This window comes from Rhodnius prolixus, unplaced genomic scaffold (assembly GCF_049639745.1).
Source record: "Rhodnius prolixus isolate KJV_2025 unplaced genomic scaffold, Rpr scaffold_2, whole genome shotgun sequence".
NCBI lineage: Eukaryota > Metazoa > Arthropoda > Insecta > Hemiptera > Reduviidae > Rhodnius > Rhodnius prolixus.
Window position 1 is genome coordinate 36,857,274 of NW_027411592.1, and position 17,085 is coordinate 36,874,358.

The 17,085-nt window shown below is 33.0% G+C and overlaps 2 protein-coding genes and 1 long non-coding RNA gene across 4 annotated transcripts in view; 2 read left to right on the forward strand and 1 right to left on the reverse strand.

The window, feature by feature from the left end:
* Window positions 1-17,085, forward strand: part of LOC141449560 (larval cuticle protein A3A-like) — a 684,900-nt gene that overhangs the window by 598,711 nt on the left and 69,104 nt on the right. The gene's annotated exons all lie outside the window — the stretch shown is intronic.
* LOC141449567 (uncharacterized) lies at window positions 783-15,215 on the forward strand. The gene is made up of 4 exons (XR_012455596.1): window positions 783-2,748; window positions 14,426-14,575; window positions 14,719-14,919; window positions 15,070-15,215. It is a non-coding gene; the product is annotated as an uncharacterized lncRNA (long non-coding RNA).
* Window positions 9,548-13,649, reverse strand: LOC141449561 (larval cuticle protein A2B-like). The gene is made up of 3 exons (XM_074119110.1): window positions 13,510-13,649; window positions 10,583-10,834; window positions 9,548-9,983 (listed from the first exon to the last, which is right to left on the reverse strand). Exons 1-3 carry the CDS (start codon window positions 13,519-13,521, stop codon window positions 9,651-9,653), a joined length of 597 nt encoding a protein of 198 aa, XP_073975211.1. The 5' UTR covers window positions 13,522-13,649; the 3' UTR covers window positions 9,548-9,650.

The following is a 17,085-nucleotide window of genomic DNA, read 5'->3' on the forward strand; positions in this document are numbered from 1 at the left end:
GGAATATTGGACAATCAGTCAGCTGTTAGGAAGATAAATAGGGTTCTTTCCTGTATTTATTACAATTTTATATCCTATAAGTATCTACTGTGAAAGAGGGAACATTCTTAATGAAGTTTGGAACCATATTGCAACGTTGAAGGCACTTAGATTCTTCTTATAATCCAATAATGTTTTAGGTATTCACAAAACGTCACAAATTAAAATTTTTAAATATCAATCGTAATTATTATTATTTCACTTTCTTATTTTTTCTAAGTTCCACAAAATTTGACGCTGTACCTAATGGAGTTTTGAAATTTGAACGTGATGTCGCGCTAAAAGTGATATTTATAAATTTCCCGCAAAAGCGTAAATAGAGACTAACTTTTAAAGTTACAAATATTCCTTGTTAAAATTTATGTTAATATAAGAATCGATCATTACACTTATTCGATTGCAGAAAAAGTGAATGTACTTTTTATTAATTAAAGTATTTAGTTCTACCGAAATCTTAAATTTATATAGATCCATTAAAATGCGGAATATCCTGCCCCGCTTTGATAATTTCGTTTTAACAAGCGATATTATACTCTAGCAATACTTGATTTATATTACAGGCAGATTTGCCTGTGTTAGTTCTGGTGATGTATTATATTTCAAGTTGAAGTTAAATTCTCCTGAGGGCAATTATTGCCTATGAAAGGAGAGAACTGATTGCTCTGTCTACGTTGGGACTGATTCAATGTTCAACGTTGATCTTAGTTTTTGATATAAAGTTATTTAGGTAATATGAAGAAAGTAAATATTTCGCTAACCACGTCATACCTCATTTCTTGACATAAATTTTAGCTAAGGCATGCTTGGAAAATAGAAATAAATAACATATTCCTAAGGGAATTTACATAAAAAGTCTACAACATGTTACATATCAAATTTCAAATTAAAAAATAAATAAGCGAAGGATTTTCTTTAAATATAGAATCCTTGCTTTGGAACATCATCAATCAATTATTCTTGCATCAGTTCATGAACTACTAACCACTACCAACATCAATAATAACTACTAATGTGAAAAGGAGATATTGGTAGATGAGAATGCGCTTTCTGTAATTGTAGGGTTCAGGAGGCAACTTTCCATTTTATGGCGGTCTATCCTATCCTCGCCCCTTATCGCCTAGAAGAGTTTGGTAAAAGATTTCTTTCATTCCACTTCTGGATCACTCTCTTAAATGGCCCGAACTGGACCAGAGACAAATTAAATATGTAATTGGTGCTTGGAAGTATAGCTCAATAATGAATATAACAGCCATTGACATAAAAATTATAATTTGTTCTCTAAGGGTGCGTTCCACTAAGCGACCACAACGACCGCGATTTTGTCCGTTCCACTTGCTTGCGAGCGTTGCGATTGAAAACCCAAGTGGAATGGACTGTGGGCGTTTTAACCGTTCATGTAAACATTACTTACGGCGGCCTCGAAAATAAGTTAGAAGCTTGAAGAGGTTATTTTTTAATTTTAACCCCGTTTAAGCAGTTATAATAAACTTTATTAATTATTAGTAAGGTTGACTTATATTAAAAGTATATATATAATTCAATTTTTTATATTACATTTTAGTGGAGTATTTATAAAATTTACGTTTAAATACTAAAATTAAAATGTCTTTTGTGGCAACAGTTGGATATTTATTAATAATGCTTTAGAAAGTTCTTTATCTAGTTCCGATGAAGAGTGGAATGCAATTTTACAAAATCGCAATAGTGAAAAGCAAAAACTTAGGCCACTTATTATTAGCTATCAGTGTAATTGATCTTTATTCAGATGAAGAATTTAAGTTATTTCAGGTAAATGATTTTGTGTTATTCAGTGATTTAGTATGTAAAGGGATAAGTAATTATTTATTTATTTATTTTTAGTAGACTTTCGAGAAACACATTCTATTATTTACATGAAATAATACTTTCATTTACATGAGATAACTTTTTCGGTCGCCATATTTTGTTTTAAAAATTGCGCCATATTTCTGAACGCCCACTTCGACCAAGCTCTATAGATGGGGCGTTGTGGGATTTGCGTGAGCGAAAATAGTGACGTCATTAGTGACGTTTTCGCCACGACCACAACGACCGCGGTCGCCAAGTGAAACGCCTGAAGGTATGTTTTGATCGTTGTGGTCGCTTAGTGGAACGCACCCTAAAAAGACCACTAGCTTTGAATTTAATTTTCAATTATCTTCAATTTTTTTTGCAAGCCTCCTGTTTTCCTTCGTAACAGATTGTCCATCACCGGACATTGAGGAAGAGAAAATCTAAGGGACAGCAGCTGGATTCAAACTAAGATCTCCGCGTTCGAACTCAGTATACGTTAACCACTCAGTTAATACTTTTCGCTTATATTACCGTTATAGTTTACTTATATATTTTATTCTGTTTTAATTTTTTTCATTATTTATTTATTGCCTGAACATATAAAGATACAGAAGGCACGTCAAAATATTTCGAGTCTTCATAATACAATAAAGTAAACAACATTTTTAAATGGCTGTGATATACAAGTAATTTACGAAATGAATCTACACTGAACTTTAACCTGACAATGATACTGTTTTCTTCAGATCGAAATCGCCAGGTCACCAGTTTACCTCAGTGAACTCTTGTACACTATAAAAACAGTTGGTTATTACAAATTTTTTTTTTAAATTATCTCAAATATTTGATTTGATTTATATTGAAGATCAATCCCCAGCAGATGCATGTACTTGCCTAGTAAGTTTTATATATTATGTTATATGTCTTTGAATTTTGAATTTTTCAATAAAACTTACGACTACTACTTCGTCAGGAGAGTATATCCATGTTTTAGGTTATAACAAAGGTAACAAAAATTCAATTTCCTTTATAAATTGCTTATGGTTTATTAAATTTAATATTTGATAAAATGATAACATATAACCCTCTTATATAGTAATAGCATTAGGGTTAATGGGTCTTCAGAAATTAGTTCAATAGAATTAGGGCGTTCTATTTAAGAAGCTCCTTTACCTCCTGCATTATTTAATAATAATTATTCCCAAATTATTTAATAATGCCCTAATTAATTCAGTTACAAACTACAAAAGCGCCTGGCCGAGAGTAATTAATTTTTACTGGACTGATTTATAACAAATGTATCAGAGCAAGTAGTGTTAAGCGATGTAGAGAGTTGATACGACTGCATAAATTCTATAGCGTAGTTTGTATTGAAGTTAGACAGAAGTCAACTTTAAATTTTTTAGAATTTATTAGATGTCACAGACCCTTATGCTGGCCATTTTCGTCTACAAAATATTTACTCAAGTAGCACACCATTTAACTTAGATTGACTGTAATATCTATTTATCTATAATAATCAAACTATTAATCACAGGTGAAAAAGAAAACGTTATAAAAAATATAAAAAAAATAAGAGGCTAAAAAATTCATAAACTTTTTTTACATCAATGATTTTATGCATTTATTTTTATTTTTAAATAAAAATCATTGGTTTAAGTTCATTCTTCGATTAAAGTAATTGTTATTTTATGTTGTAGTCAAACGTTTGTAATAATAAGTAATAAATAAACTGGCTTTATCGCAAATAATATAGTTTTCTTCAATTACATTCTCAATCTAGGTGTTCTTCCCACAATGTTATATATATGTAATATAAAATAAAGAAAATAAAGATATGCATATTTTTAGGACAGCTAATTATTCCAGTATTTTACCATAAGTAAAATTAGGGGGACTAAATTAAATTACAATTGAGAAATGAGTAAATATTGTTGAATAATCTACTTGTTATTAAATGTATGTTATTTGTGCTCACGAATATTTCGGTAAGACGAATTTAAGACTGAAATATTGTTTTGAATCCTCCGTGATTGAAATTTAAAAAGTGGCCGACTCTAACTTTGTTTTTTTCTACTTTAACATGCATGTATATGTGACTACTCAGAATAATTCATCACTCATTTTATCATAATTATAATAAAAAAATATTATGAATGAACTGGCCAGCATAAGGGTCTGTGACATCTAATAAATTCTAAAAAATGTGAAGGAAAAGTTAATGCAGTAAAATTACTTAAATTATATCAATGAAGTATTAATGAAATGTTGGGAACTGCTGATTTGTGTAACTTTTGGCGTTTAATCAACCCTTATACTTAACTTTTAAAACTGTAAGTTTTTGTTAAGGAGATTTTTGTACCTTTTGGATAGATTTTCCTTTTTGTCTATTTGCAAAGTTACGTCTGCTTTACAGATTTTTTAAAATTTGGAATAAGCTATTCTATCATTATAACCTGATAAGGTGTTAAATCGGAACCGTAACTACCACTGGAGAGATCTTTTTAAAGAATGATTATAGTTGCGGTCCCCAAACCATCCTCAATAACCATTTTTTTGAGAAAGCGTTTTGAATAAAATAGGAAGGTATTTGTACGTAAATAGCAAAATTAAACTGCGATTTCAGTACTTCCTTTTAAGAGGAGCAAGAAAAATAAACTGCGATTACAGTACTTCTCCCTAAAAGGCAAAGATTTTGAATCGAACGACAATTCATTGATGTAAATCGGTTCACTCATTGATAATTTTAACGATTGCAGTACTTCCTCTTAGTAGGTGTAAGAGCATGATGGCACTTCACAGCCACGTAGAGGAGCTTTAACCACTTATTTGAGCTAAATTTTATCAAAATCGGACTAAGCTTTGTAGAAATATTGGTAATAATAGTTTTAGAAAGGGCCTTATTTGGGTGGGGCGAACTCCCCTCCTTATGAGGCATAGCGTCGAGACTTTTAAAGTACAAATCTGTACAAAATTTCGATTCGAATGACACTTCATTCATGAAAATCGGTTCACGTGTCGATAATTTGAAACGATTGCTATACTTCCCCTTAACAAGTGTAAGAGCAGATCGTCGCTTTATTGTTAGGTAGGGGAGCCCTAACCCTATCATCCTACCAAATTTTATCAAAATCGGGCCAAGATTTACAGAGTAATTAGTAATAATAATTTTGGAGGGGGCCTTACATAAAGGGGGCTAACTCCTCTCCCATTCGATGTACAGGGCCGAGAGCACATCTACATAAAATTCCGAATCGAATGACCCCTCATTCATGAAAATCGGTTCACGCGTTTAGGCGCTACGTTGTTTACAAAAAAGGTAACAAGAACAAGAAGAAGAAGAAGAAGAAGAACAAGAACAAGAACATTTTTTGAAAAAGCCGTTTTTGCTCATTTTCGGCAACTTTTTTCTCGAAACCTATTAGATCTGGGTGGTTGCAAAAAAATTATAGTTATAAAGGAGAATTTGGAGTAAGATTTAAAGAAAATTTGGGAATTTTATCTTTTATAGAAAAATAGAAAAAAATTGTCAAAGTTGGGTGTTTTTCAACGTTACACTTTTTCGTGCAGTTTTTGATGGTCAACCCTTATACAACTGTCCTACCGGACAGTTTTAATATGACAACATGTTCGATGAGTACAAATTCAGTTTAGAAAGATGAACTTTTTTTTGGGTTCAAACAAGAAAATCAACATGAAATCTTAAAAAAATATGTTATCTTATTGATTATTGGCGAACCAGAAAACATAATCTTCTAAATTATGAAGTGATTGCAGAAAAAATTTAATGTTGTTCACTAGGGTGAAGTGTTTTCACTTCCTAGCCATGTTACCCCCACTCTTAACGATCGTGTGGGCCAAACCTGCTTTCGGTGAGTGAAAACTCAACTTCCGGCACTCTTACAATAAATAAGTATATTTATTTAATTTGTTCATTGGACTGTATTCTCAATTAAAGAATAATTAATGTTGAAGTCAAGTTTTCTTTCACCGAATCCAGGTCTTGCTCAAACGAAAGTTAAGGGTGGGTAACCATAATAGGTCAACGAGGCCAATTCACTCTACATAACCTTTACCCTCTATCATAAAGTACTCCCTCCAATCTATCTCAACCAGATTACTATTTCTCTGGCCGATAAAGTGTGATATATCAGACACTACTTCGAAAAACACCTCACGAGGAACCTCCAGACCTGACAAAAGCGACATGAACTCAAATTACGTTACCAATTGATCAAAAGACTACTCAGCAAACGATCAAAATTGACTATTACGAAAAAAGACTCTACGCATCCCTACTAGCACCAATCTTGATCTGTAAGTTTCAGCTAAGCCTCCAATCTTAACCGCATTTAATCCCTCCGGTCAAAAAGGGCTACGCACCATCGTTAACGCACCTTTCTACGTTAGCAATCACACTATCCACACGGGCCTAAAAATCCCTTTTGTCCTTGACCTAGCCAAATCCCGTTACCCCAAATTTCATTTCAAACTTTCCCAACATTTCAACCCGCTCATACGCAAGCTGTCTCGAACTATTTTTCTTTTTAATCCTCGCCGAAGACTGAAGCGTCCATGGCCTTGCGTTCACCTGATCACATAATAGAAAAGGGCATCCTTTGAAGTCATTTCATCGGTACACGTGAGTTAGCCGACTTCTGATGGTCATCGTTGGATAGCCTTCATTCAATTTGTTCTATTTATGTATTGAAAGCAATCTGATTTATAATACTTGTTGGCTACAGGATGTTGAGATTTAGAGTTAAAAAACGGAAAGAAGTAGAAGTAAAAAAGAAAATTTGTTTCGTATATTGTAAAATACAGAAGCTGTTTTCATTTATTATTTATTTTTATTAACTTTATTGTATAATTTTTATTAAAATTCTTATAACTTTATTACTCTCTCTTCATAAGTAGGGGAAGTATTGCGATAATGCCGAAATTTCAAAATTCACTTGTCACTGGTAGCCGAGTGGTTCGAGGCAAGCCACGCAAAGCTAATTTGTATAGTGGTACTGGGTTCCATTCCCGGTCTTAGGCCTTGGATTTTACTCCTTAACAAAAACTTACAGTTTAAAAAGATAAGTATAAGGGTTGATTAAACGCCAAAAGGTACACAAATCAGCAAGTAGCCAACATTTCATTAATACTTCATTGATATTATTTAAGTAATTTTACCGCATTAATTTTCATTAATATTTTTTAAGAATTTATTAGATGTCACATACCCTTATGCTGGCCATTTTCATCTACAAAATATTTGTTCAAGTAGCACACCATTTAACTTAAATTGACTGTAATATCTATTTATCTATAATAATCAAACTATTGATTACAGGTGAAAAAGAAAACATAAAAAATAAAAAAATATGAGGCTAAAAAATTCATAAATTTTTTTAAAAATTGCTTACACCAACTTACATCAATGATTTTATTTATTTATTTTTATTTTTAAATAAAAATCGTCGGTTTAAGTTCATTCTTCGATTAAAGTAATTGTTATTTTATGTAGTAGTCAATCTGGCTTTATCGTAAATAATATAGTTTTCTTCAATTACATTCTCCATCTAGGTGTTCTTCCCACAATGTTGTGTGTATGTAATATAAAATAAATAAGATATGCATATTTTTAGGACAGCTAATTATTCCAGTATTTTACCATAAGTAAAATTAGGGGAATTAAATTAAATTACAATTGAGAAATGAATAAATAATGTTGAATAATCTACTTGTTATTAACTGTGTTATTTGTCCTCACGAATATTTCGGTAAGACGAATTCAAGACTGAAATATAGTTTTAAATCCTCCGTGATTCAAATTTAAACAGTAGCCGACTCTAAATTTGTCTTTTTCTAATTTAACATGCATGTATATGTGACAACTTCAGAATAAAGGGCACATTAAAGAGAAATCAGAAGAATAATTTGGAATAGAGTAAAAATAAAGTATCTATTTATACGAAGATATAATATACATTTTATCACAATTATAACTATTATGAATGAACTGGCCAGCATAAGGGTATGTGACATCTAATAAATTCTTAAAAAATATTAATGAAAATTAATGCGGTAAAATTACTTAAATAATATCAATGAAGTATTAATGAAATGTTGGCTACTTGCTGATTTGTGTACCTTTTGGCGTTTAATCAAACCTTATACTTATCTTTTTAAACTGTAAGTTTTTGTTAAGGAGATTTTTGACCCTTTTGGATAGATTTTCCTTTTTGTCTATTAGCAAAGTTAGGTCTGCTCTACAGATTTTTTTAAAATTTGGAATAAGCTATTCTATCATTATAACCTGATAAGGTGTTAAATCGGAACCGTAACTACCACTGGAGAGATCTTTTTAAAGAATGGTTATAGTTGCGGTCCCCAAACCATCCTCAATAACCATTTTTTTGAGAAAGCGTTTTGAATAAAATAGGAAGGTATTTGTACGTAAATAGCAAAATTAAACTGCGATTTCAGTACTTCCTTTTAAGAGAAGAAAAATAAACTGCGATTACAGTACTTCTCCCTAAAAGGCAAAGATTTTGAATCGAACGACAATTCATTGATGTAAATCGGTTCACTCATTGATAATTTTAACGATTGCAGTACTTCCTCTTAGTAGGTGTAAGAGCATGATGGCACTTCACAGCCACGTAGAGGAGCTTTAATCACTTCTTCGTGCTAAATTTTATCAAAATCGGACTAAGCTTTGTAGAAATATTGGTAATAATAGTTTTAGAAAGGGCCTTATTTGGGTGGGGCGAACTCCCCTCCTTATGAGGCATAGCGTCGAGACTTTTAAAGTACAAATCTGTACAAAATTTCGATTCGAATGACACTTCATTCATGAAAATCGGTTCACGTGTCGATAATTTGAAACGATGCTATACTTCCCCTTAACAAGTGTAAGAGCAGATCGTCGCTTTAATGTTAGGTAGGGGAGCCCTAACCCTATCATCCTACCAAATTTTATCAAAATCGGGCCAAGATTTACAGAGTAATTAGTAATAATAATTTTGGAGGGGGCCTTACATAAAGGGGGCTAACTCCTCTCCCATTCGATGTACAGGGCCGAGAGCACATCTACATAAAATTCCGAATCGAATGACACCTCATTCATGAAAATCGGTTCACGCGTTTAGGCGCTACGTTGTTTACAAAAAAGGTAACAAGAACAACAAGAACAACAAGAAGAACAAGAACATTTTTTGAAAAAGCCGTTTTTGCTCATTTTCGGCAACTTTTTTCTCGAAAATTAGATCTGGGTGGTTGCAAAAAAATTACAGTTATAAAGGATGGTTTGGAGTAAGATTTAAAGAAAATTTGGGAATTTTATCTTTTATAGAAAAATAGAAAAAAATTGTCAAAGTTGGGTGTTTTTCAACGTTACACTTTTTCGTGCAGTTTTTGATGGTCAACCCTTATACAACTGTCCTACCGGACAGTTTTAATTTAATGTTTAATAAAAGAAGTTTACATTAAAGTATGTTTGCTATCCGTCTCTGTCCGCGACACCTAATTTGGTAGTTGGACGTAAAGCCCGCCTGAAAAAATAGGCATTACTTTTTCTGTTTATTCCTTTGTAAATTCCGTCGAGTCAAAAAAAAAGTGGATTTTAGGAAAATGAGTATGTTTACTAAATATTCTTGTAAATACTTAGCTGTTTTTGCTTGTTGATCTGTGTAATTAAGAGTCTATGTGAACAAACGGAAATTTTGTAATTCACAAGGTTTTTATTTTCATTAAAACAATGACTAAATCTTTTTGTTCTTTAAAATATCGTTTAAAATGATCTTCATATACTAATGTCCATAAACTCCATACGCCGAATGGTAAGGATGCCCAACATACACTGGTCCTCGATTTACTGCTAGTGGCGTCCTATAAGCTGCAGTTGCTACCGGTGTCCTGGCAACAGCTACTGGTGCGGGTGCGCCAACAGGTACTGCCACAGGAGCGCTAGTTACTCCTCCATCCTTTCTTACAACAGCGTTAAATCCGCTAACTGGATCGGCAGTATAATCAACTGTACGTCTGGAGCCATCGGGTTCGATAAGCGTATAACTTCCCTGTACTACGTCACCTTGACGTGTTTCTGTTTGTGCTTTAGAGTCGCCCGTCACAGGGTCATCAACCTAGGCAATAAACTGTTTGTAAAGTAGTTTTCTTTTGAAGGTAAACCATTATCAATACAGTTTCCCTTAGGCTAAATGACTTCTTTTTTTGGAGTAAGTGAAATACTTAAATCTAAATTCCTTTACAAAGATAACCTTTGGTACATTGTGAATCCATAGTTGTAGCTATTTCTATATTTATTAAATTTCTATATTCCTGAGTGCAAGGACTCAGAAATAACTATAACTGTACATCTATGATGGAAGTTGTTCAAAAATGGCGTATCACTGGATAAAACCGGGTTGGGGCCGGCACCTTCAGTCTTTACTAAATTCATTTCACCGAGGGAGGTAAATTCTAAACACAAGCTTGAAGACTTAAAGGTTAAAAGATATTACACGATATTTGCAATAAACAGCAAATTATTCAGTATAGGAGTGGCTCTACAGGAAATGCCCTTGGGCACCAAGCTAATGTCAGCAAATCCTCTGTCTCCGAGGAGCCCATGTAACTCTCTTCTTCCTTGTAAATCAAGAACTGTATTTATAATAATAAAAAGAATCATTTCAATTCTATATCACTTTATAAAATTAAAAGTTTTTGGTTTACTATACTGTACCTGATAAGAATATGTGTACTGAGGATTAGGATCATATGCAGCATCTTCTCTTACGGGAGCGACAGCGGCAGGTGCACGTGCAACAGGTACTGGAGCTACAGGAGCTGCGGCAAGTCTTGCAACAGGCACTTGGCCATAGCCGGCGTATCCTCCGTATGCTACAGGCGCGCCGTATCCATAACCAAGGTATCCTGGGTGTCCATAGTACTGTGCCTGAGTTACTACCACCAGAACTGCAAAGGCTATGACGGACTGAAGAAAACAAACAGTTGACTTTTTTAAAAAACATATCTTAGAAATACAAAGTAAAATAAATAAAAAATAGCTTCTGACAGGTTAATACCAAAAACCCTCAAACCTGTCATGGCAAACTCAGAATTATATTTAGAAAATTTCATTTCAAACAACTCTATTCACCTGATGTCCCACTTCTTTCGCCTGAAAAGTTACACAAATAGAAGTGCGAAGACTTGTAATAATTCTCCTGTTAGCGAAAGGATTTTGAAGAACTATTCTCTTAAGTAGATATAACAATTCATTAAAACATAATGACCAATAGTGTCATGAACAACGATTTCTTTCAAAATAATTTTGCGCTACAAGCATCAGTGTTGGACTATTCATAAGCACTTTTGTAAAGGTTCGATCCAACCTTTCTGGTTTTATGAAATTTAATTCGTGATTCTGGTACCATCTTCTCCAAAACTATCCATGTCTTGCCAAGAAAAAGTATTTTTATTTAGAGAAGATGGTATTCCAAAGCCTAGGCTTCTTTTGCACCTGGATTGTGCTTCCATGAACCTAACATATTTTTCCAGTAAAAAATTTGGATTTTGTCATCTATGACCATCAAAAAATGTTATAAGACATTGATTTTTTATTATTATTAATAAATGGCTTCATCTAACGAAATTGATTTTGTATGTCAATCTTGAACTTTCTACGTTTTGAGTTATGGATCATACGATTCATAAAATTTATTTTTATATTATATTATTATATTTAAGTTGAATAGTGAATAAAGTCAGTCTTCATTTTGAAATTGTAAACAACCAGACTTCTCTCGTTTTTGTGTTTTAGCCCTGAAGATGAACTAAATATAGTTAGAAACGTTGGCGTAAAGATTTTCATTACTAAAATGACCAAAAATCAACATTCCTCAGAAAACATGTCTCAGTTTATTCTAAACATTTTATTAGAAAAATTATTTTGGAGTATAACACTGCATTACCAATGCTCTAACTTAAGTCAGTTATTGCCAATGTGGAGTCATATTGACTCTATAGTTTATTTTTATCTTTATTTTTATATTGATTTCAATTTTAATAATAAAATTTGCATTAAAGGATGAGAAAGAATATAAATTAAGAACGAAAAAACAAATTTTGTCCACAAATCGACTTTAACATTTCACGCAGAAGGAATTAACTTCAACTTAGGATCACAGTAATTTCAGTATTTTCTAGAATCCTGATTGACTTCCTTCTCATCAGGGACTTTTTCATTTTTTTTTAATTACATTCACTATTTTTTCTATTACTGTGCGCTGTTTACACGGATCGGAAATTACACAAATCACTGCAAGTTTTTGCTGCAATTCGAACAGAAAATCAATTCTAGAAAGAGTTTTTTTTTGTGCCTTGATACTTTCTATGAAAATTATGTAAATTTATCAAATAAGCATTTAGCCAATCATCTGGAGTCAAGATAATGACAGAAAATCTACTTATATTACCAATCAGGAGTCAAGCAGAATTAATCCCGCAAGGCCGTGGGGCTGTAAGGATGATTGTAGGCCTATTAACTGGCCAGTGCTGGCTCAGGAAACACATGCATCGCATGGGCCTGGCAGATGATAGCCTTTGCAGGTTCTGTCCGGAAGAGGAGGAAACGTCACTGCACGTGTTGTGTCAGTGCGAGGGGCTTGTATAGCTTGGATGTTACTTCTCGGGAAGGGAAAACCAAGGTCTGTGAGCTTTACGCAAGAGCCACTCTTCAGCATCAAGAGTCTGATTAAAAGGACAGGTCTGGAGGGTGAGCTTTAGAGTGAGGGGAGCCACAATAGATCCAAAGGGGTCGCAGTGGCGTAGGCCTTGAGGCCGCCCTAGTTTAATCTATCTATCTATTTGTAGTCAAATTGTCTCTTATGATTCAAGTAAACTAATCTGCAAAAAGAAACTAAGAATTCCACGGTCTTCAGCTCGTGACTATCAAATGGTGAGAGAGTGGGGATAGCATATCTAAGAGCATTTTGGGATAGCTATGAGATGTGGGGAAACAGAGACCATTCCTATTTTTTTTTTTTTTTTGGAGTCAAATTGACTCCGGATTGGCAATCCAATGTTTAGGGAATGCGCCAGTTGTGATTGATTTGACTGCTGTTCATGTTCATAACGGGAACGCTCTCGTTTTCTAAATTTCGTTGCAGGCATAAATCTTACCCAATAGTTTGTAACTAACTCCTGCATTTATAGAGTGTCTAATTTTAAGTGTTGATAAAAAATAATTAAATTAGTATTGCAACAATCACAGTAAAATTAAGTTTTTAACTTCAGTGTTCTTATTTAATAAAACTACTGCTATTTGGTACTTGGAAAGTACCTTTGCGGAAAGAAGACTTCTCATTGAAGCTAAGTCGTCTGATTTTTCTAAACTTAACCTATTTACCATATCACTAGAGGCACTAAATAAGAGATAGCACACAGGGGATGTGTATTAAAGGGAGCAGCACTAATCCGTACAAAGTATTAGTAAATCCCATATTTAAAAAATATCATCTTTAAAAGGTAAACCTAACCTATATACCCTACCTCTGGAGACACTAAATAAAGAGCTAAATATTGCAGGTATAGCGTATGGGCAAGTTAACGTTTACTTTAATAAATATGCAAAATACACCAAAGAAAACTGTTAAATAGATTACTTACAGAGAAATCCATTTTGATGGATGTATGTAATGTGCAGTGCTAGAAGTAAAACTATGAACTATAGTAATACAAGAAATATTTTCGTTGTATATATAGTATGCTAGAAGCACCCCTAATGTTCCCATATACACACTTCTTCCTTCTAATGTCCTTGGTATGGTTCCCCTACTTCCAGCTTCCCCTCTAGAAGTCTGTTAGACACGCTACACTACTGAAGAAGAAGGTCTAATATCATAAATTATTTAGCGCCATAATAATCACTTAAAATTTATATAATGTGATTTCCATTTTAACGTTAAAACTCAATTCTACAAAGTGTGCTTAGATATGGTATTTTATTACCTACCCATTTGCTTGTTATCTCTGGAAAGTGTTATCATCCTGTCCAATTTTCTGATCGGAAGTTGTTTTTAGACTTATCGGAACATGGAATTTTATTGAGTGTGTGCAAGAACTATATAGATACATGTAAGACGAAACATAGATACAAGTTTAGATATGCAAAGATTGGAATTACAAGGGGTAATCAGAGTGGATTCATTTAAAAATAGATGGCCTCCAAGTAAAATACCATTTTATAAACCTTTTGACAAAGAGATATTTCTAATGGCCGACGAATCACTACGTCTCTTATGGTTACAGAGGAAATGTTGCGATCTTAGACATATTTTCAATATCAAGTTTTTATTGGACATATCCGTTTTAGGCTTCCCTGAGTAGAAACAAAAAAATTGGGCTGCAAATGTTTATGTCTGTGGAGTATAGCTATAGTCAGCATTACTCAAAATTAAATAATCGCAGTAAGTTGAAAATTTTATATCTTCAACTATCGGACCCGAAAATTAACTTTTTGATGAAAATCAATGAACAGCTTTATTAATTTTTTAATTTATAATATACCTATATTTTTTTGCAGTTTTTGAAATTTTCCTGAAAGTGACTCCTGCGATTTTCTTTAACCTTAGTATACACATTTCCATAATAGTTCTAAAACTTTTATTGTTAACACTTTTCCGGCAAACTTTGATCAAGGAAACTGCTGGGCATTAGGTAGTTTGGATTATCTGTTAAGTACCATTTTATTGTAATTTAAGAATTTGTCACTTATTAAATAATATTAATATGGATTAAATATGTAAATTAAATTTACAAATTTAAAGAAAAATTTTATAATTTGTAATAATTTTTTATTATTTATTTAATCTCTAGATTAAAGAAAATCCGCCTATAAGTTGTAGTATCTATACATTCATAGCGATGATAAAATGTTTTATCGCTACAATAAAAATTCTGATCATCTCTGAAGTGTGTTTATTACAGAACTGTAAGAATGATCAACTTTTTCATTACTGATAGAGCAAGGTTGGCAAATCTGTGTCACGCGGCTGAAATAGGTGATTTTTCAGAAATGTGTGTTGAAATTAAGTACTTTACATAAATACTGAATTAACGCTAAATGTACATTTATTTTCATTGAAATGTGCATATAAATATTGTTTCAAAACTATGCATATTATGTAATTATTAAAAATGTGTAGTTTATAATTCGTATTTTTTCAGGCCTTAAATTACAAGTGGAAGGTTGTTCGGCAATGGCCAGAGAAATACTTCATTATAAAAACATTTTATTGATGCTCTTAGATTCGTTATAACGAAATAAAAACATTTTATTGATTCAGTACGTTTTAACGAACACTATCTCTCATTTCCCAGGGTATCTAACTTTTCCTCAATTATTTTAGCATTTTATTATTTTTTATAATACGATATATACGTATATTATAAAATAAAATTTTAATTATTTTCAAATCCACTTTTCAAATGTAAGTTTATCTTTTTTAGCTCTTTTCATTTTCCTCGTTTAGTTACTCTATCCGTAACTCCTACATTTATTAATTCTTTTATTTGTATGAAATTGGTGCAACTTGTGGGGAGCCTGGTACGCTGGGAGGTTTTGGAACGGTTTGCGCGCACATTAATGTTTGATTTATCATTTACCGGTACATTAACAATCTCTTCTCCAAGATAATTTATAGATCAGAATTACTCTGAAGTAAAATCATAGACATACATTTGCCTTTCGACGATGGTCCTAATTTTGTTCAAGACATATCTATTCCAAAGCTATTGTTATTGGCTCCAACCCACTCCTTAAATCATTGACTCCTCTTCCTAATCTTTTCCTTTACAATACCCCAATAAAATATTGTTCCTCTGCGAAAAACCTTGGTATCACTTTCGATCAAAACCTATCCTGGAAAAACCATGTTTCCCAAATCTCTCGTCGTTCCATCCATATCCTTAAGCAGTTTAATAGTTCCCGTCACTTTTTTCCAATTAAGACCCGACAACTCCTTGTTTCCTCTCTTATATTCCCCCATTTCGACTATGGTTGTTTAGTATATGGCGGTCTTTCTGGTGATATTGAAGCTAAGCTCAAGCGCCTCATGAACTGCTTCATAAGATTTATTTTCAGCATTTCCAGAGACTCTCGCATTTCACACTGTTACGATGAGTTGAAGTGGCTTTTTCCTGTCTATCGCTGCCAGTATTTTTTGGCTTCTTTCCTTTTTCAAGTCATCCAGTCTCAAAGGCCTTCCTATATTTTTCAACTCCTTAGGTTTAAATCCTCCATCCATTACCGTAACACTAGATCTCGCTCATCTGATCTCTATATTCCCTCTCACCGTACCTCATCCTTTGACAAATCCTTCCTAATTCGCGCTACCTCTCTCTGGAACTCCTTGCCATCATCTGTCCGCCATGCTCCTACCCTTTCCATCTTTAAATCCTGTCTATTCAGTTATCTCCTTTCTATTCAGCTTCCTCCGAAATTCTAATTGTTTCAACTTATTTCCTTAATTTCTGCAGTTATTTTTATTTTCACTTTTTGTAAATACTATTTATTTATTTAATTTCTGTATAATCACAGGCCAAACTATTAAGGCCTCTATTTGTTCCTGTATTTATTCTTAGGGGACAATTGTCCCAGAATAATAAATTTCTTTTCTATTTCTATTTCTATCTATTTAGGCCCCTTATAGTACCCTTTGGGAAAAAAAATATTTATAAGACATAGTTTCGTCCTCAGTATCACTTTTCACACTTGCGTGGCAGACGATTATCACTTGACAACGCTGTACCATAATACCACCATACACCTCGTACAATATAACCTCATTTTTTTCCATATACATTCATATTTGAAATCCATAATACTGGCAATTAAAACTCTCTACTTTCTACATTTTTAATATCTAAGGGAAATTATTCTAACTTTCCTCGGTATTAACCAAAAGCAGAGGAAAATCAACCTTAAGAAAACTTTTTAGCATTGAAAAAAATCAACACGGTCCTCTTTTGGTTAAAGCTACCACTCGATTGACGGCGCTGCCTTCTGCAGCAGATCAAGCCTACCCCAAAGAGTAGTAAGGCACCAAAAACTAACAGATAGCACTTACTGGTTTCACAAAAACAGGGGTGTCCCAAATTCCATCCCTTCCCATATTACCACCTTCTTCTCTAGTTAAAATGAATTTAAAATAATTTCTAAAAATTGTTTTATCGATATTTTTC

Bases quoted from the DNA above. Each gene is read 5' to 3' on its own strand.
- LOC141449561 (XM_074119110.1), bottom strand. The intron at 9,984-10,582 runs GTACAGTATAGT...TTTATTGCCTAG, and splicing joins AGTACACATATTCTTATCAG to GTTGATGACCCTGTGACGGG.